The 22575-nt window shown below is 52.1% G+C and overlaps 2 protein-coding genes across 4 annotated transcripts in view; one reads left to right on the forward strand and one right to left on the reverse strand.

Annotated features, from left to right (window-relative positions):
* Positions 1-418: 418 nt before the first annotated feature.
* Positions 419-11480, reverse strand: RHOG (ras homolog family member G). Its single transcript, XM_045894305.3, has 2 exons — positions 11211-11480; positions 419-1658 (listed from the first exon to the last, which is right to left on the reverse strand). Exon 2 carries the CDS (start codon positions 1587-1589, stop codon positions 1014-1016), a length of 576 nt encoding a protein of 191 aa, XP_045750261.1. The 5' UTR covers positions 1590-1658; positions 11211-11480; the 3' UTR covers positions 419-1013.
* An 8759-nt stretch (positions 11481-20239) lies between these two features.
* The window catches only part of STIM1 (stromal interaction molecule 1), a 188220-nt gene continuing 185884 nt past the window's right edge, over positions 20240-22575 (forward strand). Inside the window, exon 1 of one of the 3 annotated variants that reach the window (XM_045894291.3) lies at positions 20240-20978. In XM_045894291.3, the coding sequence (XP_045750247.1) occupies positions 20840-20978 (139 nt within the window). In that variant the 5' untranslated portion in view covers positions 20240-20839. The remainder of the gene's footprint in view (positions 20979-22575) is intronic. The other 2 variants (XM_045894292.3, XM_045894293.3) reach the window with 2 other exon arrangements.

The following is a 22575-nucleotide window of genomic DNA, read 5'->3' on the forward strand; positions in this document are numbered from 1 at the left end:
TGGGATAACTGGAGGTCTTGGGTTGAGGCACAGGCTTTTCCAGCCCCAGTTCTATCTGGTAAAGACCCGTCCCCTTGGGGGTGTAAGGGAACAGCTCTCAAATGCATGACTGTGAGCACCTGCCTGTAGGCTTGTGGCTCTCAGCTTCTCCCTTTCTGAGCCTTAGATGCGTTTTTTCCTTAGGCTTTGCATCCCAGTCCACTACAGAATCAGTGGCTGGGCCCCAGTGCAAGACTGGCCCCTCCAAGGGAGCCCAGAGCTTTGTTAGGGAAATTGGGGGGTAGGGGAACCACAATGAAGCCTATTGTCTCCTGTCCCCTTTTACAGGAAACAAAAGGCTCCCAGTCTCTGGGGAGCCCTAGCCCATGCCCATCCCCTGCCCAACCCCCAAGCCTAGCACACAGGGAGGAGCCAGGGCCACTGGAGACAGGAGGTTTTATTGATACTGATGGGGGTAGGAAAGGCCCCCAGGAGCCTGGGGAAGAGGGGGCTGAGTCAGTCAGCAGATGCATAAGGCCTGGGCACATGGGGGTAGGTTAGGGCACATTCATCTTCTCAGGATTTGTGGCTCCTCCTTTGGGGAAGGGAGAGAGCATCTTGAGGGGGAAGCAATTCAAAGAGCAGCGAGGGAGAGGTTAGGGACAGCTGAGAGCTCCTAACCTGAGAGAAGGCACCACAACAGGCAGCAACATCTGTGTGGGAAGCTGGATCAACTGGTCAGTAGGGGCGATGGGGGAGGAGCACTTGGGTTGGCTTCTTGGGGAGGGGTCCAACCCTGGCCTGGGGGAGCTCTCAGGAATACCTGGTGTTCCCAAGCAGAGCGGGGCAGAGCCCAAAGCCCCTTTTCCCGTGGGCCTCATTAAGGAGAACTGGGCATTCAGAGCAAAGGGCATTCAGGGAGCCCCCTGGCAAGGGGTGCCAGAGTTAGTCCTTAAGGCACAGCTGGGGGCAGACAAGGCGCCAAGGCACAACTGGTGGGGGGGCAGGGGCAGCCTCCAAGCCGAGTGCCAGGGTCACAAGAGGACACAGGACCGCCCACGCTTGACGGGCGTGGGGTTGAGCACAGCCCGGACAGCCTCAGCAAACACTTCCTTGACGCCGTCCTGCTGCAGGGCCGAGCACTCGAGGTAGCGCACAGCGTGGATCTGCTTGGCCAGGGCCTGGCCCTGCTGCGGTGTGATGGGGGCCTGGCCCTGCTCCTTAAGGCGCCGCAGGGTGTCCGGCTGGGCTCTCAGGTCCTTCTTGGTGCCTACCAGGAGGATGGGCACGTCGGGGCAGTGGTGGCACACCTCCGGATGCCACTTGTGCCGCACATTCTCGTAGGAGGGCGGGCTGGCGATGGAGAAGCAGATGACAAAGACGTTGGTCTGAGGGTAGGAGAGCGTGCGCAGTCGGTCGTACTCCTCCTGGCCCGCTGTGTCCCACAGGTTCAGGTTCACGGTGCGCCCATCCACTGCGCTCTGCGCGCTGTAATTGTCGAACACTGTGGGGATGTACTCCTTGGGGAAGGCGTTGGTTGTGTAGCAGATGAGCAGGCACGTCTTGCCCACAGCCCCGTCGCCCACTACCACACACTTGATGCTCTGCATCGTGAGTGCAGCTGCGGCAGTGGAGGCAAAGGCCTCCTTCCCCGTCTGGGCCCCTCCGGGTGCAGTGACCTGTGGACAGATCGAAGGGACACGCATGGTTAGGGAGGCCTCTACCTGCTGGGGAGAAAGAATGGGAGCACACGGGGGGAAACCCGCTCCTGTTCTCTTAACCTGACACCATCCTGCAATCCCATGAAGACAGATCTCCGAGACAGCGAGACACACGATGAGAGAGGGGCCCTGAGACCAAGCCAAGATGCTCAGGTGTAGGGAGGACGGCAGTACAACGTGTAATGTGTTATGTGAGGCAAGTAAGTGCTGGTACCAGACTGAATAAGGTCAAATCCTGGTTCTTCTATTTCCTACCCGGGTGACCCTGGACAAATTACTTAACCTCTGTATGCCTCAGTATTCTTATCTGTAATATGAGAGTAAAATGCTCCCTACCTCACTGAGCTGTTGCAAGGATTATGTAAATGAACACATCCAAGGCATTTAGAACAGTCCCTTGGGTCATAATAAGTATTCGGTAAGTATTAGCTACTTTCTTTTTCCCTCCAGGCAGTACAGACACAAAAAGTGAGGTATGTAAGTAGGGGGTCTACCAGATCCTCTACCAGATAGGGACCCCTCCCACTGCGTAGACTGGAGACGGGTTCTGGCACACAGCAGCTGTCCCAGGTCACTCTGAGATGTAACCATGGTAGGGCTTCTACCAACTCAGGGCCCACCCTGCCCAGTGCACTGATGTTTTAACTCCAAACCTGACCTCTTGGCTACTAAGTACAAACCAAAAGGCACAAAGAGAAACCTGCTAAGGAGCAAAATTCTCTAGATAGCTGCCCTATCTCAATCCAGGGTGCTTGAGGGATGGGGAGAAGGCGGGAGAGCTGACCTCATAACTCTTATAAGCACAGTAAACCCTATCTCACAACTCAGTGCAGGAGAATACTGGAGATTGAGCCAGGGCTGGGATTTGGTCTGGAGTCTGGTATATAATGATGAAAGAGGCAAAGGCTATGGCTCCCAGACATTAGCATCTTCTCTCAAAGCCCTTGGTGGGGTAGGCTAGATCCTCCAAGCCCAGCCAAGAGGGATGGGCAGAAGAGGAAAACAAACATTTGATTTGCCCCTTCATGTTCCATCCTTTCACATCCATGTGCTTCTGAAAAATTTCGGAAGCTTCCAGACTCTTGGATAGAGAACATAGTGCCATTAAAGCACCATCACTGAGAATCCATGCTGAAGTCAGACTGGCCAGGGATTCTAATCCTAGTCCCACCAACCAGTTATGTTTGATCTTGGGCAACATATTTAAATTTCCTGAGTCTCAAGTTTCTCATCTGTATAATGGGAATAATCTTGTCTATTGTGCTAGAATTGCCAAGAGTATGAAATGAGCAAACATGAAGAAAGTGTTTGGCATGAGGTGTGGCACACAGGAAGTGCCAAATAAATAGGCTGCTGTAATTATTAGTGGGGTAAGTATAAGAGAAGTCCCAGCTCCAGCCATCACCCTGATCCCCTCTGCAGTTCACAGCACTTTGGGGTGAGGAACTGCTCTTCTGAGTTCTGGAACAGAGCAGAGCTTCCGGAAACCCTGTGATTATTTATACTGCTGTGGCAAGATTCCTCCTCTCCTTGGCTACTTCCTCTCAGCCATGGGGGACTTTTTCTGGCCAGTATGTGACTTCCTTTCCCTGACTCTCTCCCACAACCAGGTCCCTACTCCCTGGGAGGAGACAGCCCTGTTTTAGACACATGGGATCTCTAAGCATCCCTTGTTCCACCAAGCACCATCACCGCTGGCCCATTTTCCCCATTTCACTTTATACAAACTATACCCTCGTCTGAGAACCCCATACCCGCCCCCCCACAGTTGGACCTTTCAATCATTGGTTCAGAAGCCTCAAAAATCAAACGGAGGGAGGGGGAAGGAATCCCCCATTGGAAACAGAAACAGAATTCTGGGGGTTTGGGATTTGCACAGGACCCAGGGATGGCCACAGCTCCCTCCCAGGTCCCCACTTCCCCTGGGACCAGCTTGGAGGGAAATGGTTTCACTCTCTTAAGGTTGCCTCTCTGGGCATTAAAAATATTTCCATCTTATTTGCATGAAAAAGTATATGTTCAATCTCAGGAAAGATAGAGAACCTTGGGAACAGGCTGGGAAGGAAATAAGGGTCTCCTAGGGCAATGGAGGGAACCTTAGACTGGAAGTCAAGAGACCTAACCTAAGTCTTTGCCCCAGCTCTGCTCTGCTGCTGATTCACTGCAACCAAGCATGAGGCACTTATCCTCTCTGGGCCTCAGTTTCCCGATCCATGAAATGGGGAGAAAAATGCCTGTGACAACGGCACTAGGTAGATGAAATGAGACATCAAGAGCCCTGGGAGCAGGGGATAGGATGATGGGGGCAGGAAAGGCCCCCAGGTTGGGGTGGGAGGGTGGAGTCAGGAAATGCATACGGCCTGGGCACACTGGGGCAAGTTGCAGCACATTCATTCTCAGGATTCTGTGACTCCTTCCCTGGGAAAAGAGCAACCAGTTTTTTGGGGGTGGGGGAAAAGAGCCATTTCTTGTGTCCAAGGGTTATCTGGGAGACACCGGCATTTTGAGAGGACTCCTGGACTTGTAAATCTTCAGTTCCACACAGAGCAGGGGAGTGGGTATGGCAGTGTGAGTGGGAACTCTTCCCCTGCAAGCCCAACCCTGGGCTGGCCCTGGCAGGAAGGCGAGGAGGGAACTCTCTGGCCAGCAGTCACAAGGCCCAAGAGACTGGAAGTATAGCAGGCTCCAGGCAGCTCTCTAGGGGGGGGTTATCAACCAGCAATCAGTAAGTCAGCCCTCAAAGAAGCTGGGAGGGACGGGGTAGCTTCCGGGCTGGCAAGGGAACAGGGACTGATACCGGAAAAGGATCATGAGTGAGGTAGTGTCCAGAAACAGGGCAAAGCAGAAGCAGTGTAGATTGAGCCAGGAGCACTAGATACCTGAATCTGACCTCTGGGGCTCACCTGCTGACTCTGCCCCTTGATCAAAAACTCTCACAAGGTACAACTTTTCCTAGGTCACGTGATGTTATGACTACCTACTGGTAATATTCCTAATTTACTGATTAGCAAACAAACTCAGGGCAGTTAAAGTAACCCATCACACAGCTAGTTAGTCTGGAAGTCAGGACATAAACCCCGGTTTTGTGATCCAAAATCCCATGTTTTCCTCAAGGTGTCACACAGCCTCCAAGTCCTCCCCCCCCCCAGCTGTCTTAGAGACCATAAGCAAGTAAGCCACTTCCCTCCCTGGAGCCTCAGTTTCTTCATCTGTACAACAGGAATGGTAACACTTGCCCTCCCTGCCTCAAAGGGCAGCAGTGAGGATCCCTGAGCATGGGAATGAATGCACTTTGTAAACTGGGAAGTGCTGTCCACACGAGAGGTTACAAAAGCAATGCCTTTCATCCCAAGAGGCAGAAAGCACTGAGTATGCAGGTGTCTGAGTGGCGGCATCAGCCCAATTCTCCCCACTCAGGTCTAGCTCAGACTTTTATCCTCTCTCCCAGGACAACTCTTTTCTCTGAAATCCTATGGCCTGAGCCGGGTCAGTTAAGTTCCCACAGCTCCTTTAAGGAGGGCACATGCTAGAAGGTGAGGTCTAACCTGTGCCACATAAGGGACACTACCAGCTTGACGTGGCTCCCACAAGGAGCACAACTCATGCGGGGCTAATGTCTGAGTGTCGTTTCTGGAGCCCAGCTTGCACCCTGTGGGACCTGGTCTTGGGGTGGGGCCCAGGCAGGCCCAGAATGGGGGAGGGAAAGGAAGCAGCAGATTGCCTGATTGCCAGATCTTGGTGGCCGTTAGAGCAGGGGAAGTGTCCCAACTGGGAGTGGGGGAGGGGAGGAATGGGCTGTAAGAAATGGGGGAGTGTGTTGGGCGCCTGGGTGGCTCAGTTGGTTAAGCGACTGCCTTTGGCTCAGGTCATGATCCTGGAGACCTGGGATCAAGTCCCACTCGGGCTCCCTGCTCAGCGGGGAGTCTGCTTCTCCCTCTGACCCTCCCCCCTCTCATGCTCTCTCTATCTCATTCTCTCTCTCAAATAAATAAATAAAATCTTTAAAAAAAAAAAAAAAAGAAATGCGGGAGTGTGGGGGCAATGGGAACTTACTGCAGCCTTCTAACCTGCCTCCCTGGCACGGTGCTCCCCTTCTACAGCCCTACCTGAAACTCATTCGAACTACAATCTGTCTGTGGGCATTCTGTTCCTGAGCTCTGGCCACACCACCCTGATCCTCTACACACAGCCTCCACATACTCTTCCCCAAAACACATCAAGCAGCAATATTTCCTGTCCCTATGGGAATCCAGCATTTCTTCCCCATTTCCATCCTCCAACCTGTCCTTAGTCCTGTGTATACCCCTAACCTTGGTCCTCCAGAGCCAGGCACTCTTGCCACTTCCTCCAGGAAAGTTTCTGTAAATCACCCAAATCCAAATGACTTATCCCATCCCAGGTCTGGTCTCAGTTTCCCTCACAGGTACGTTCTAACTTGCATCATATGGAGGCTGACCTGAACCTTATCTCTTGTCACTAGACTGGGAGGGTCTAGAGGGCAAGGTCCTCGCAGATCTATCTCCCTAGGCTGAGCACAGCACACAGTGCCTGTCAGTAAATAACTGAATGAACTCAATCCATCCCTCGGGTCTTTGCACATGGGAGTTCCTCTTCCTAGAATTCTGTTTCCTCGCCTCAGAGCCTCCCAGTCCTGCAGGGTCCAGTTCTGTTCCCCAGCTTCTCTAGGACACCAAAGCAACCCCCTCTCCTGCCCTACCTTCCCCAGCACTGTCTGAACTATTTATTCACCGCACTGAACTGGATGCCTCATGAGGAGGGAAGTCTGTCCCGCTTACTTCCAGAAGCCCAGCAGAGGGCTGGGCAAAAGCTGCAGACTGACACACATCTCCTCCCCCATTAATCCAGACTTTGATTCTGGGAACAAGGAAGAGCCTCCATGCCCAGGAGACATAAGACAAGGGTAACCAACTTCCTCCTTCCTCTGTGGAGTACAATTTAGAGTAATGAACACACAGGCTAGATTGTCCTGTCCTCAGATGGAAGGGTGAGAGGAGGGGAATGCAGGCATAGCTAGCCCAGAGGTGATGAGAAAGATGGGTAGGAAAAGTCATCCTGATAAGGCTAAGAACTGGTAACATCAGAAGACCGTTAGTCAAGGATGAGGTGAGGGTCAGGGTTTGTATTGGAAATGGCTTCAGAAGCTCTGCAAGTCTGTTTGTTTTGAAGGAGAGGTGGAGAGGTGACATGAAAAGGCTCAAAGGGGCTGCAGCTGGCTGCAGCTGGGCTAGGAGGAGGAAGCTGGGGGAGACATGAGGTCAGTGTGGGGCTGGGACCAGGCCAAGGGCTGAGTCTCTCTCATTCTTCCCCTTCTCCCCATCAGCAGGGACAGAACCCAAGACAGCCTAGTATCCAGCCTTAAAAAAAAAAAAAAAAAAATGAATGCTGAAGAACCTCCACTTCTTGCTATTCTCCACCCTTCACCCCCTGCAGAGGATCCTGCACTGCAGCAGGTAGGGTAAGAGGCAAAGAGAGTTGACTCCACCTGGTAGGGACTGGAAGGAGGACAGGTGTAGCTGGGAAGGCACTGGAGGTGCTGGGACCCTTTCACTAAAGTCCCAGTCCCTTCCTTCTCTCACCATCCCAGGACCTTGGGTGCTCCACAAAGGGTGAGCCCCAGGGCCAGGGCAGCTCTGGCTGGGGGAGCTAAGGAGGCTGCCCCTCCCCCACCAGGCAGCACAGAGGAAGGCTCCAACACTTGCTTCCTCCTCCCTTCCTCCTCCCCGCCTAACAGCAGCTCAGCAGTCCCCGGGCCCCATGAAAGGCCTGTGAAGTGGCACTTCCTTTGCCTTTGCTCATTTCACACGATGCTCTACAGAAATGCCATCCTCCCAATCCTGCCTCCCCCACCTGAAAATACCCACAGAGAGACCCAGGGCCGCCCTATCCCTTCAGCCCCGCCCCAGCTCTGAGGGGGTTTCCACAAGGGAAAAATACATCAGGGAGGAAACTCCGGCACCAATTTTCCACTGTCAGTGGGGCAGAGCTGGAACAGGGCAGAGGGTACTCCCCCATATTGCTGCCCCCCTCCAAGGGATAATCCCCAATACTCTGCCTAATTCTCTTCTCTCAACCTGTAAGAATCCTTGTGCTTTGGGGGAAAGGAGCCACTGGTCCCATCCCCGGACAGATACGCAGAGACTACTGAGGCCTGTCAGATCAAGGCTGACATGAGACAGCAGGGCCCAGGGTGGGGGGTACTGCTATAAGGAGCTTCTTAGGGGAAGGAGAGTTAGAGTTCCCAGTATTCTCTATGTTCACTGGGGGTATTAACAGGCAACTCCCTAATGTTGGAAGTAAGCGACAAGAGACAAAGTTGACCAAGGTTATACAGATTTGGGAGCAAATCCAGGACAAGGACCTGGGGCTCCTAACCTCCAGCCTGATGTCACTTCCACAAAGGAAAAGGTGAAGACTGTTACTCTGGCCTGGGAATGGGCCCATGTTTCTGGCCTCATTTAGGATGACCCAATAATGGTTTTATTCCTTCAGGAAATGGGCCAAAGGGATCAGGTTGATGCCTGAACCCTTTTTGCTTCCAAGTTCCCTGGCTCTCATGTCTAGCCAACACTAGGCTAGCCATGATCTAGAACTGACATTACTGGGCAGACAGCCACCCTCACCGGCCCCAACTGAGGAGCTCCTCCTGTAAGCTCTAGCTCCTGGGGAGATGTCCTCCGCCCATGACATGAGGACAAAAGAGGAAGCTAGACCCTAGACAGGAAAACCAATCTGTTCTGGGGAGGTGGCCCAGGCTTTGTCTTTGGTTTCCCTCCTCACAGACCCCTACAAGCCTCACCACTAATGGGTCTATACTGTATATGGAGGGAGAGGTCTTCATTCTGGGCCCAGGCCCTTCTTCCCAGCTCTCATTACAGCAACAACTTCTGGTATCTTCCTGCTATGACCTCCTAAAAGCTCACATCAGCCACCTCATCCGACCTAACACATTTGGCCAGAAACAACTCTCCATATCCTAGATTCCCAACCAGGATCTGTGACAATCTCACATCAGCCATTTCTTCCTAAAATAAGTACTAGTTTAGCAGGTAGGGAGTCAGAACTCCTGGATGGTTTTTTAATGAGCCATGATACTGAAAAAGCGTCTTGCATGCACATCCTTCTCTGAGCTGGAATTTTTTGCAGGTTCCAGAATTTCCTCCTGGAGTAGAACCCCCTATACCTCCCAGAATGACAGTTGGAGATATGGGTGGGTGGAAGAAGGGACAATTCATGGGAGAAGGACAACTGTGACGGGGGAAGGATAGAATGAGGAACCAGATTAGCTCTTAAATCTAGTTGTGCTTGGGAATCCCAAAAAAGTTTCCCTCCACTTCTCTCTCTTTTTTTTTTTTCTAATGGAGAGAAATGACTACAGTAGCCTTGAGGAGGTGGAGAGGCAGGATCTCTCAATGTGCTTCCCAAAGACTTGAGGAAGGAGCTTTAGAACGGGGACAGGAGCTTATAGAACCAGGCCAGGCTGGGCTGAAGTTAAACTCCAGAGAGAAATTCCTGAAACGGAGGGAGTTAGGCTCCTGGATGAGAGGGGGAATATTAATGATGCCTGGAGGCAGAGGGGTCAGCAGGGGGCTTCCTGGTCAACAAGGCCCTGATGCAGCCCAGGGCACGTGGGTTCCCAGCCTGGGCAGGTCCTGTTGGGGAGCAGGGAAGAGGGAGCACACACCTTTGCCTCACAACCCTCCTCTTTTCCTGAACTGGAACTAAACAGTTAAGACCTAAGTTAGCGATATAGTCTTCCCTCCAGAACCCTGCCTTTGCCCTCTCCCTTTCCTTCCACCACACCTAGCTGACCTGGTCCCATTCTCCCTAACATGTGGTGTTGGAACGAGTAAGCACTGGAGTCAGGGGCCTTCAGGCTCTCCCCCAGCCTCCAGACCTGGCCTCTTGGTTAAGCATCCAATGGTTTGGGTGATTCTGATTTCCCATGGCCTCTCTCACCAGTCTTATTCCTGTGTCGCTCTACCCTGACTGCTACAGACTGCTTCCTCCTGCCTAACCACAACCTCACCCACTGCAGGTTCCCATCATTTGGCTGGCTTCCCCTGCTCTGGGCCCTCTCAAGGCTGAGGGCCGTTATTTTGTCTCCAAGAGATAAGGATATAGACACATGGACAATACCATGCAAATACACATAGAGAAAGGTTTTCAGCCCTTTAATCATCTCTTATCACTGGGAGGTTGTAGCCTGTCTCTCTGAGGTAGGGAGATTTGAAAAGGCTCTCAAACTCACCAAAGATCTGGACCCCAAAGCTGGAGATAAATGGCTGAAAGGGAAGGAGACAGAGAAAGAGATCGAGAGGAGCGAGCGAAAGTGGAAGAAGCAAGAGGGTGGATATGTGTTTGGGAGCGAGAAGCTGGGGGGGGGGGGGAAGCTGCAGGGAACAGACGTGGACAGAGGGGCAGAGCAGGTGACAAGACAGGGCCTAGGCATGACCGTGTTTGGGTGAAAGACTCAGAGGATGCAAGAAGAGGGTGATGGAGAGTTTGTGGACAGGGGCTGAAGAAGGAATGGAGGAAGAGAAATTAGAATTCAGGGACTAACGATGGGGCGGGGAGAGGGGAATAGGAGATGCTCCCAATCATTTCCCAAGGCCAGAGCCCCTGCTGCCTCCCAGAAGCTCTTTTCTATCTCCTCAAAATAGTCCTACTCTCAGTGATGCCATCTTGTCAGGGACCACCACTATCTCTGAATGAGAGTCATTCCATCTCTAGTCACGGGACAAGACCAGGTCCTCTCCTTCCTCAGTTTACCCCCAAAAGAGCAAGGCCAGGCTCCGGTCAGCTAGGCACAGAGATGTTTGCTAACTAAATACCTGTTGCTTCATTCCAGGGATGAAGAGGTTGGGCGTCAGAAAAACAGGCATACAGAGAGCGGGATTGGGGCTGGCGGGGCTCCCCCCTCCCTGCCCTCCTCTGAGTGCACAGGACCTTGGACTGCAGCCTGCGAATGTGGGTCCGGATTGGCACCGATCATCCAGGGAGGGAGCTCTTTTTCTGCAGTCTAGGGCTTCCCAGGCCACAGACACCGTCCCCCTCCAACCTCCCAAATGTCACAACTGCCGGAGTGTAGGGAGAGCGCCTTTTCCAGCCCAGAGGGCCCCCTTCCTTCACACACTTCGGAACCCCCCCAACTTCTGAGGTCACCCCACCCCTGAGTCCCATCTCCCCCCTCTGAGCTCTTCCACTTCGGAGACTTTTCTCTCGGAGCGGGAGACCCTCCCACCTCAGCGGTCCCTCGCGGCTCCCTCCCTCGGTACAGAAACCCACCCTCCCAGAACTGCCGCCGGCTCGCAGTGGCCGGCTCCCCGCCCCGCCCGCCCGGCCGCGCCCGCCCAACTTGCCCTGAGCAGAGAAGCTCCCGCCCGCGGCCTCCCGCAAGCAAACTTCCCCGGCCCGCGCCAGCGCGCAGTCCCCGCCGGCCGGGCTCCCCTCCCCCGGACCCCCAGGCCGCCGGCAGGCGTCGGGCCTCACCTGGTGCCCTCCCCGCCGCGGGGGAGCTGGGGGCGGCGGCAGCAGCTCGGGGCTCGAGAAGGAAGTGAGAGCGGGAGGCCGGAGGAAGTGGGGGGGGCGGGCCGGCCGGGGCGGGGCGCGGGGGCGGGGCGGGGCGGGGCCCGACCAGGAAGTGCGAGGGGCCTGGGCCCCCCGCCCGGGTCTCTGCTCCCCACCCCTCCCGCCTGCCCAGCCCCGGGCCGGGACTTGGGCTCCCCTACCCCAGCCCTCTGCCTCCGAGGCCCTTAAGTCAGGCCTCCTAAGGTCAGTTCTCCTCGTCTTCTGCTTGCCACCCCAACCCCAGTAGAGGCCCTAGCCTGGGCGCTAGGCTTTTGTCCCCCTCCCCGTATCTCGCCCCCACCAACCCGCGCGGGAAGATGCTGAGAACAGGCGCCCCAAGACTGGGTGCCTCCAGCAAGCCCAGGGATCGAGCGCTGGCCAAGGCTGGGGGTTGGCCAGAGTGGGTCCGACTGGGGCAGTCCCCACCCCTGCCCCGAGCCCCAGGGGAGTGCGGAGTGGTGGTGATTCAGCAGTGGGAAGGCCCCAGACCCCTGGGGAGGGTGCGGAGACTGGGGGAAGGGGAGCTGGCGTCAGCACCCGGGGAAAGACAAGATCAGCAGAGGCGCCGGCGGAGCCGCGGGCCCCAAAAACAGGATGTCGTGTCGTCGTTCCGCAACCGGCTGCTCGGTGCGCCCGGGCTCTGGGGAGGGGGCGGGGCGGGCGCAGGACGTATGGCTCCCCTCGCCTGCTCTTCTCGTCGGGGCGCGCAACTGCTTAGAGCTGCAGGGCCGCACCCAGGCCCGAGATCCTGCCGGCGCCCTGGGGACCAAGGGGTGGGCGGGCTCGTGGGCGCCCTCTGGTGCTTCTGCACCCAGGTCTTCGCGTGGAGCTCTGACTCCAGAGTGGATATGCTTCCTTCCTTCAACACAAACTTTCTGAGCGCCTACTACGTGCACAGCTCCGTGCTGGGTGCTGTGGAGGAAAACTGAGAGGCGTTTTAAGACAGGCTCCCTGTCTCCAAGAGGCTTTCTAGATAAAGAAGACGAACAACTCCGAGAATAAATAGCTTAACCTTTCAGAGCCTCAGTTCTATCTTTGGTAAAATAGGATAACCTCTCCTTCATCCTATAGTTGTGGAGATAACATGAGAATGGATGTAAAAGGCGTGCTGTCAATGCCTGGCTCAAAATAACATTCAACAAATGCCTTTAAAGAACAATCATGCTATAAGAACGAGTTTCCTAAACACAACATGCCTGCCCACGGACCTTTGGGTCTTTGCTGATTCTATTTTCTCGGCCTTGCCTTCTTTCCTGTATTGATTGCCCAGCGAAATCCACTCAGACTTTCACAATTTGGCCCGAATGGATACGCCCTCCCTGGCTGCCATCATCCCTCCTCCTACAACACAGGTGCACACACACCCCACCTCTGCCAAGCAGTTGATAGTCTCTCCCAGTGCTGTCTAGTGCAAATAATGTAAGCCACATATGTAACTTAAAATCTTCTAGTGATGACATTTTTAAAAAAGTAAAAAGAAGGGGCGCCTGGGTGGCTCAGATGGTTAAGCGTCTGCGCTCAGCTCAGGTCATGATCCCAGGGTCCTGGAATCGAGTCCCACATCGGGCTCCCTGCTCGGAGGGAAGCCTGCTTCTCCCTCTCCCGCTGCCCCTGCTTGTGTTCCTGCTCTTGCTATCTCTCTCTCTCTCTGTCAAATAAATAAATAAAAAATCTTAAGAAAAAAAAAAAGGAAAAAGAAATAGGTAAAAATAATTTTAATGATATGTTTTACTTAGCCCAATATATCAAAAATAGTATCATTCAACCTATAACCAATATAAAAATTATTGACTATACAAATGAATAGGATATTTTACATTCTTTTTTTGTACTAAGGCTTTGAAATCTGGTATGTGTTTTACACTCACAGTAAGTCTGAATTTTGGCTAGACATATTTCCTATGTGCTCAACAGGACATACAGCTGGGGGGTAAGATATAGGACAACGAAGGAGAGCCTCTGTCAGATTCAGGCTGGTAGATGACTGAGTAGGTGAATTCAATCTCTATAAGCCTTCTGGGGAAGCTTGTCCTGATCCTCCTAGGTGGAGTTTGGGTCTGTCTCCTCCCTCCCCGTAGCACTTGGGATAGATAGACTCCTCTGTGTGGAGAAGAGGAGAGCAGGAAAGACAAAAGGAAAATCTGATTCCCCTCTGTACCTTACTGGGAGCACATGGCTGGTGCTTGGTGTTTGCTGATGAAGAAAGGATTGTGAGTTTCCATAAAAGACAGGGTTCAGTGGAGGACTACATACTAAAGCAGCTTCTATGAAGCCACTAAAAATTATGTCCCAGAACAAAGATTTTTGAGCTGAGTTCCTAGAGTTCCCTTCCCAGGACTTGAAGGTGGGAAAATAGTGGGGCTTTGGCCTCCCTTCCCTTCAACCAGAGTTAGTTTACTTTTATCTGATTTATATACTAGTGTTCTGGATAAAGAGTTTTTTTTTTTTTTTTTTTTTAAAGATTTATTTATTTATTTGAGAGAGAGAGAAAGCAAGCATGAGGGGAAGGGACAGAAGGAGAGGGACAGACAATCCCAAGCAAACTCTGCACTGAGCACAGAGCCTGAGATCATGACTCTAGCCAAGAGTCGGGGCCTCAACTGACTGCGCCCCCCAGGTGCCCCAAGAGCTTATTTTTTAAAAGTTTCCTGCAAAAAATATTTGAAAATCAAATTTAGAAGCATGGTGGTAAGAAGAGGGTACACATAACACGCAGTAAACCAAAAGGCTGGATTGGCAGCCTAGGGTCAGACTGAATTTCCCCTTCTTTTTGGTCATCAGCATACCTGGCCCTGGTTCAGCTTGCTTAAGTGGGAGAGCCTGACTTGACCTTGAGGATTTCATGATCTGGTGGGATATGGGGCTGCTGCATATGAAAATACCGGAGGAAGAAGAAAGAGCCCTGCGCTGCACTCCAGAGGGCCTGAAGTAGACTGGCTACTGAGACCTTAGGCTAGGCCTCACCCTTCTCTGGGTCTCAGACTCCTCCAGTGGAAAACAAGGGGTTAAATCAGATGATGCTTTTGAGCTCTGACTTTCTATGATACACTCTTTAGAATAATAATTAAGTAATTAAGGCTTATGCGTGTAGCTTATTGCTCATAGTTCTTTAATACTATTTAGGTCATCTTGCTTTGTGTTCTAGTTAATTGTATCTGTGCCTAATGTCTGTCTCCCCCACTGACTATAAGTCCTTTGAGGTTGTGTCTGATTCATCTTTGTGTTCACCCACTGGGCCTGGCACAGCAGGCCTGAGCACCCCTTTGTCTTCAGTATACATCTCTGGAATAAAATTGCAGTAATAAAGCACTGATCTGGGTAGAACCATTAGAGGCCAGATGACTTAGAGCCACTTTTAGGGCACAGATATGGATGGGCCAATAAGGCCACAGGAGTGGGAGACAGGTAATGGGGTGGGAGTGTCTGCAAAGGTTTCTTGGAGGAGGAGGATGCTTATCTGAAGAGTATAGGAAGAGGGCACAGGCCCCATAGGGCTGTTTCTTCTTCCTACTCTCTCACTTGCTTTCCCTGAATAGGTGAGCTCTTGGTAGGTGGTGTATGTTTGTGCTCACAAGCAGCTGAGAAGCAAGCACACGGGCTGGGACATTCAGAAGAGAGACAATATATGAAAGTACCCAGTGGAGGGTAAAACAGAGAGATCATAGACAGTTCTGAAGCCAGACAGTCCAGGATTCAAATCCTAGTTGTACCACTTTTGTAGTGGCCTTTGACAAGTCACATGAACTCTCTCATTCATTCCTTGAACCTCCTATTTATTGAAAACCTTCTCTGGGCTAGGTATAATGTCACATGTTAATGACGCAGTAGTGAAAACATAGATAAGTCCCTATTCTGATGTAACTAGCAAGGGAGATAGATCTTAAAGAGGTGATTATGTGCTGTAAGAGCATAGAACAGAGCTATTTATTTCCATTTTTAAATGGGAATGACAATACTACATGCTTTGTGGGATTGTGAGGATTAAATGAGAGAATGCAAGTAGAATGCCTAGCAGATTGCCCAGGGTACAACAAACATTAATTTCTCTATATGTCCATGACTTGGTTCCCCTAAAAGAGCAGGGCGGAGACAGAAAGGAGGAGGAAAAAAAGCCTTGAAATGATTTCAACTCTGCCCTGGTGTCTTCCAAACAGGTCTTCCCAGCCTAGTCTGTATGAGCTCCGTCCCCTATAGCTCACCAGTGGCTCACAAGGGTCTTCTGCTCAGTCTCAGTCTCAGCCTCTTCAGACTAACCCTAAATCTGAGTTTTCCTTTGTCTCTGATGGGGCTTCTCTTGATTCCCTGGTGTTCTCTCTCTCAGCCTGCCTTAGGAGAAGTAGGAGTCTCCCCTTCGTTACTGTTCTTCATTGCTACCCCCAAAGACAAGCCTGATGTCCCATTTCATGACATGGGAAGATGATGAGCAAGACAGGAGATAGCAAAAAGAACAAACGGGAAGTGACAAATGAAACAGAGTTCTAGAGTTGCGTCCTCTGATCCATCGTTCCTGATTCCCTCTGAGGAACTAACTAGATGGGGGGAGGAAGGGCTAGGGCCTGGCCTTATCTTCTAGGAGGGTCCCTCCTCCCAGGCTGGTGGAACAATAGTTGCCCTGTTTGCCTCCAGGGCACCTTTGCATCTTTGAGGTTTTCCAAACTGGATGGTACCTACCTCATTTGGCATAATCCCCTCTGGGAATTCCTCCTTCTTCAGCTCTGGTGTGACCCAGGAACAATTCAGTTTGTGTGGTCAGACCACAGTGCCAAGATGTGAATCTAGGCAATCTAATTCCAGAACCCCTCCCCCTCACCCCAGTAGTGTGCCTCTGCACACCCTCTGATTGCTTTAGGTGGTTACTTGCTCCTCCTCTGTTTTCCCGCACCTGACCCTGTACCAATTCCTCTAGAGACATTATCAACAAGTGCTAATTACTGTTCATATGGAGATTTCCCTTCAAAACTGAGCTCTTTGAGGATAGGAACTGGGTTGTTATGAACAGGTGCTCAGTATGTTAAATCAATAAATGAACATTGGTACTAAGATCCTAGACCTGATTTTGGAAGAGGAGGTGATTTTCTTTGTGAAACTAGTATGGGAAGAATTGCTAGAAGCCAAAATCTCTTTACTCACTCCTACCCAGCCAGACCCTGGGCAGTTTCTCAGTGATAGCGGTACTTGCCATTTTTGGACACCAGGGGGCGCCACTGATAACACAAATCCCCAAACCCGGGGATTCTAAACTAAACTTTTGTGAGCAGATGTAGGACTCTTTATGGCACTTCTACTGAAGATACTGTCATTTTCCAAATGAAAGCTATGGGTAACCAGAAACCCTGTGGTGTCGATGAATGACAGCTAGAGACATGACAGCCAGTTCATAGAGAACACACATCATTCATTCACACACTTTTATTGAGTACCAGTTTTGTACCTGGTCAAGTCCTAGCCTGGAAGAGTATGAAGATGAATGAAGTTCAATCCCTGATGAACCCAGAAGCTAATGCGGAAGACAGATACTTATGAGATAATCATAATCCAGTTGTATAAGTACTCTAAGATATAGCAGAAGACTGGAGACACAGGGCAAGTTGGGCAAGTCAGGCAAGGTGGCAAAGGAAGGAAGGGGTAAGTTTTGAGCTGGATCTTTTTTTTTTTTTTTTTTTTTTACTAATCACAACTTTTGGTTCATGCTATGCTGTCATCATTGGTCAAGGCATGGATGCTTTTCTTTCACTGGAGCTGAGATTTACAGGATAGAGAGAAAATTCCAAAGGAGAGAGCTTGGTGTGGTGGCCTTAGCCTTAGTTTCTTTATCTATAATGAGTATAGCCTCTGTCTTACCTAGCAGAGCTCTTGTGAATGAGAGAGAAGATGTTTGATGTGAAAGCTTGGGCAAAGAGTGGAACAGAGGCACGAGAATTGTTAGTCCAATTTGATTTAACCAACATCTGCAGAATATCAGGAGCAAGGCCCTGAGAGCAATTCAAGGGAGATACACCTGGTGTATGGTAAAGGCTTGGTGTATAGGTTTAAAAAAGACAGATGGGGAAAAAAAAAGCTCTCTGTTTCCTCTTGAGACTCATAATGTGATGAGGGGTTCTTGCAGAGACTACACTCACATGAGGACCCAACATAGTGACTGTTGAAGTGAGACTCATAGCTTCAGATCCAGGAAGATTCATGAGGTCTCAGGATTTTCCTGTTTTGTAGAATATTAAAGCCAAACTGAATTTAATAATCTGGTACTTATACATCCTATAGTTGGGGAGACTGAGATCCAGAGGGGAACTGGCTTTTTTTTCCTAAAGATTTTATTTATTTATTTGAGAGAGAGAGAGTGCATGAGCAAAGGGGAGAGTCAGAGAGAGAGGGAAAAGCAGGCTCCCCTGCTGAGCAGGGAGCCCACTGGGGGCTCATTCCCAGGTTCCTGGGATCAGGACCTGAGCCGAAGGCAGACACTTAACCCACTGAGCCACCCAGGTGCCCTGGGAACTAGTTTTTCTGATGTTAATCATGATTTTGGAGGCAGAGAGAGGAAACCAAAATGTTCCTCCTGGGCACACTTTTACTGAGTACCAGCTTTTTATCCCCTCTCATGCTGTTTCTCTCTCTCTCTCTCTCTCAAATAAATAAATAAATAAATAAAATCTTCAAAATGTTCCTCCTGTTATCTAGGCCATGGCTTTGGTTCCCAGATACTGTTTATTTTTATTTTTGTTTTAATTGTGGTAAAATACACAGAACATAAAGTTTATCTTCTTCACCATTTTTAAAAAAGATTTTATTTATTTTGAGAGAGAGGAAGAAAGTGAGCATAAACTGGGAGGAGGGGCAGAGGCAGAGGGAGAAGCTGACTCCCCACTGAGCAGGAACCAGACATGGGGCTCATCCCAGGACCCCGGGATCATGACCTGAGCCAAAGCAGACACTTAACCAACTGAGCCACCCAGGCGCCCCTTCTTCGCCATTTTTAAGTGTCCCAGGGCTTTTTACTTTTAATTAATTGCTAGTACTAAAAAAGGGGATATGTCATGCAAAAGTCCAGCTTTCCAACTTTTCTTAAAGATGATCCAGCAATACTGAGTCCACCTTCCTGCCTTTTCTCCATTGTGCTATAGTCCCCACCACTCCCTATTATTCACCTACTTCTCTCAATTGTGTTATCTGTCTACCAACTTTGCCATTTGAGCTTAAGGCCCCTGACTCAGAGCATATGTCTAGTAGAACCTAGGTCGGGTACTCATCTTCTCAGTCTTGAGATTTGAGACCCTTTCTCAAAGATGAATAAGACACAACCCCCTGACCTTTGAAAACTCAATCTTATGGGGTGGAGGGAGGCGGACATCTATATGGTCTAATTCTGGACCTGAGGCGCTGGTCAGAAATGGGAGTTTCTGAGGAGGAGACCTTGAATTGTATCTGGAAGAAGGAAAGAGCAGCTACACGGGGAGCTGGAGGTAAAGGGGAGAGTGTTTCAGGCAGAAGCAACAGCAGATACAAAGGTGGGGTGATGAAGGTTCAATGTGTTTGAGGAACTTAAAGAAGGCCAGTGTGCTTGGAGCTTGAGAGTGGGGAAGAGTGGTAGTAGATGACGTTAGAAGTGTATTTTTATATCAACAGCCTAACCCCTAAGCCAGGCAGCTGTTGAGCAAATCCATGTTCCTGGTCTTCAGAGGGCTCGCTCAGAACAGGTAGCTGGCTTAGCACTGTCAGTCAGAGGAGAGACTGCGCGTAATTCCTTCCCCTGCCTCCGGTGCCAAGGGCAGGGTAGGGCACAGAGCAGGTTTTAGTAAAGATCTGCTGACAGCATGCTCGAGAGAGAACAGGAAATGCAGGCTCTGTTGAAGGAGGCCCAGGTGCGGCTCTCTCTTCATTGGGGCACTCATTCTAAGTCGCCAACACCTCCTCCAAGCGACACAGAGCTGGGCGAGTGAGAGGCCGAGAGGAACCAGCCACAGGCCCTACCCACAAAAACCTCAAAGGGGAGGGGATTTGAGGGGCAGGTGGGAAAACGGGTTGTGACAGTTAAAGGAGGGCATCCGACTTTGCTTTAATGAGGCGGGGAGTCAGCAGATGGGCAGATGGGGTCCTTTAGCCGAGACTTAAGGGATGTGTAGGGCAATTTTAACTGTAGTGTTTTGGACGTTTCATTTTGTTACCTGGCATCATTTCCTCTGAAAACACTCGCAGTCCCGAATGGGTTGCCCCGGGGCGGATCCTTGCTTCACTCCCCAACCCCTCTGCAAAGGGGCAGGGCCTCCCAGGAGCTCGAGTCCTGTCTGCAGCACCCAGATTTGCCCGCCAGGGGCCACTGCGCGCGGGTGACTAAGCGCGCAGGTTCCTAAACTGCAGAGAGGAGGAAGCTGATTGGCTGCGCGGCGCGGCGGGAGGGCGGAGCCTGAAAGCCGGCACGAAGTAGGGGGGCTGGGAGCGTGCCCCCGGCCCCGGCCAGGCCGTTGTCGCTTCAGGCATCCCGGGACAGCAATCGTTGTGCCGGGGGCCTCTCTGTCCAGCCCGGCTCTAGAGCTGAGGCGAGTGGAGCAGCACCGAGGCCCGGAGATCCGGGCAGGGCAGTTACTGCCGCCGTCGCCGCAGGCCTGGGTTACCTGAGCTACTGCGTGTCCGGGGCGCGCCCGCCCATACGCGGGCGGTTAGAGCGGGAGAGACTCCCGTGGGGGAAGGGGAGGCCGGGACCCGACCCTTGGCGCGGGAGGGGGGTCCTGGCAGACACGAGTGCGGACCCGGGCCGGGGAGAGCCCACCGCGGGCTGGGGGCACCCGGCGGCTGCCTCTAACAGGTTATTCCGGGATAAGCCCGGCTCTGGGGCGGGCCGGGCTTCGCTGGAGGCCGGGCGGCGCGGGGCGGGCCTGCAGGAGAGCACGCCCCCGCCCGCCCCGGGCCCGCCCCGCGCCGCCCGCCAGCCTGCGGGGGAGCCGCTGTCCCGGGCCTGGCCAGTGCGCGTCCGCCTGCTGAACCTGGGCACCGCCGGCCGCCTGGGCACGGGACTGGGCGGGGGCGCTGACCTCAGCCTAGGAGGCCTGGGATCCCGGAGCCGCCCGCGCCCGCGGGGACCTGCGAGTTGCACGCCCTCCCCGAGCCTGTGCTGCTCGCGGCTACTCGGCGGGGAGAGGCCAGGTGCCCCCCTCTTCCCTTCTCTTCCCTCCCTCCCCCACTCCGGTGCCCGCGGGAGATCCCGCCCGTCCGCCTCCTCCCGCAGAGGTGTAGCCCGCTGCGGAGCTGACAGCGGCCCCGCAGCCACCCTGTCCAAACTCTCCGGAAGCGGCTGGAGCAGACTCGGCGCTCAGGCCGCCGCAGCTCCAGCGGACCCACTGTTGGACCGGAGGAACCCGCCCTCCTCCCGCGCCCAAACTTGGAGCACTTGACCTTTGGCTTTGGTAGGAGGCAGGCCGGCGGGTGGCTGGACAGCTGCGGCGCCTCGAGGGCCTCTTGCCTGGGGTTCCAGGACTGTCGGCTACACTTCTGGGCTCCCGGCTTTGCTCTGGGATCCTGAGGTGTCCACATCAGGCGCATGTTGACTGAGACCTGGAGTCATGGATGTGTGCGCCCGTGTTGCCCTGTGGCTCCTCTGGGGGCTCCTCCTGCATCACGGCCAGAGCTTCAGCCATAGCCACAGCGAGAAGGCGACAGGAGCTGGCTCGGGGGCTGGTTCTGAGGAGTCCACTGCGGCAGGTAAGGCCTTGCCACGGGCTGGACTGAGGTGCCTGAGTGGGCAAGTTGAACCTTAGGTTTCTACATGTGCGGCTGATGGCACTGCCTGTTCTCAGTAGTCCAAGAAGTTCTTTCTGTTCAGGAGCCATGGCTAATGTCTGTCCCTGACGAACAACTTTCCTCCTCTCTCCCCAGGATGTCTTTTGTTGGCAGTGAGAAGGGGTTGGCCTTTCGGGCACCTTGGCCTTTCAGATCAGCAAGCCAGGACCTCTTCTCAGGACTACTTGTCTGGAAGAATGGCTTAGGCAAATGATGTCTATTGGCCATGATAAGTCTATTGCTTTTGGCCAGTTTCAGCACTTGGCAGCACAGGGGAGGTTGAGGCTACTTGGGTTGGGCAGGGAAAGTCAGGGCTGGGCCAACTCTGTTGCCCTATAGCTTGGTGTTGAGGTGTGCCTTTCTGTTCCAACAAGCGTGGGAAACTTAGTCCCTCCCTTCCCTTAGGTAATCCGCTGTCTTTTAGCTATCCCATTTGAAATATCAAGGCAGTTCTTTAGATCGAATACTATTTACCACTAGGGAGTTAAATGGCTTTTTCTTAGGTGGGTATGGTATAATTTCTGGGGCCACTTGTTGATTTATTCCATTTCTTCTGACTGATGAGGGTAGGAATTCTATGATATTTTTGATCTGTCCTGTTTTTCCTTATGCACTCATGGAGCCTTGTCAGGTATCAGGAGCCCTGGAGTTCTGTTGCAGAATGCAAAAGAAAAGAATACTTTTAAAATTCAGTTGTTTTACACAAGACTTAGAAGGAATTCAGTTTTCTTTCCCCATTTCTCTCACCCTGTCACCGTGATCTATCCAAAGCAGTGGGTTGCGGATTAGGGAGTGTTTATAGCTGAGTTCTTTATGAGGGGACTGCTCAGTGGATACCCATTGATATAGGAGGAAAAGGAAACATAGGTCATAGTGGCTGGGAGGTTTCATGGATGGATCCAGATGCTGGCTTTGATGATAGACCCTTTCTCCGAAAACCCTCTCTTTTAACTTCTTTGATTGGGCTGGGTGTACCTGAAGGGCTGAGTTGCAAGTAGGGTTGCCCTACGTACAAGCATAGCACCTAGGCTGTTATTTTGTTTTTTAATTTTTAATTTAATTTTATTTTTTTAAAAGATTTTATTTATTTATTTGACAGAGAGAGACACAGCGAGAGAGAGAGCACAAGCAGGGGGAGTGGGAGAGGGAGAAGCAGGCTTCCCGCAGAGCAGGGAGCCCGATTCAGGGCTGCATCCCAGGAGCCTGGGATCATGACCTGAGCTGAAGGCAGATGCTTAACGACTGAGCCACCCAGGCGCCCCGTAGGCTGTTATTTTGAAGATTGGTCTTTCTTGCAGATTAATCTTGTTCCTCCATATGGTATCTCCTTGGCCCCTGAAATGTAGCTCAAAGCTTGATTTTCATTGGGCTGTGAAGGGAAAGTCTACTAGGCAGATGTAGATCAAACTGTGAAGTAGACCCTAGGAACCCTAGGAACATCTCTGCTGTCTCAGTGACATTCCTGTTTATAACAGATAAAATGTCCTTTTCTCCCCCTAAAATATGAGTGCCTGACCTA

The sequence above is a fragment of the Mirounga angustirostris genome, unplaced genomic scaffold (genome assembly GCF_029215605.1).
Source record: "Mirounga angustirostris isolate CCGP_5_RB_7025 unplaced genomic scaffold, mMirAng1.0.hap1 SCAF_13, whole genome shotgun sequence".
NCBI lineage: Eukaryota > Metazoa > Chordata > Mammalia > Carnivora > Phocidae > Mirounga > Mirounga angustirostris.

Excerpts from the sequence above, each read along its gene's own strand:
- RHOG (XM_045894305.3), bottom strand. The coding sequence starts at position 1,589 with ATGCAGAGCATCAAGTGTGTGGTAGTGGGCGACGGGGCTGTGGGCAAG.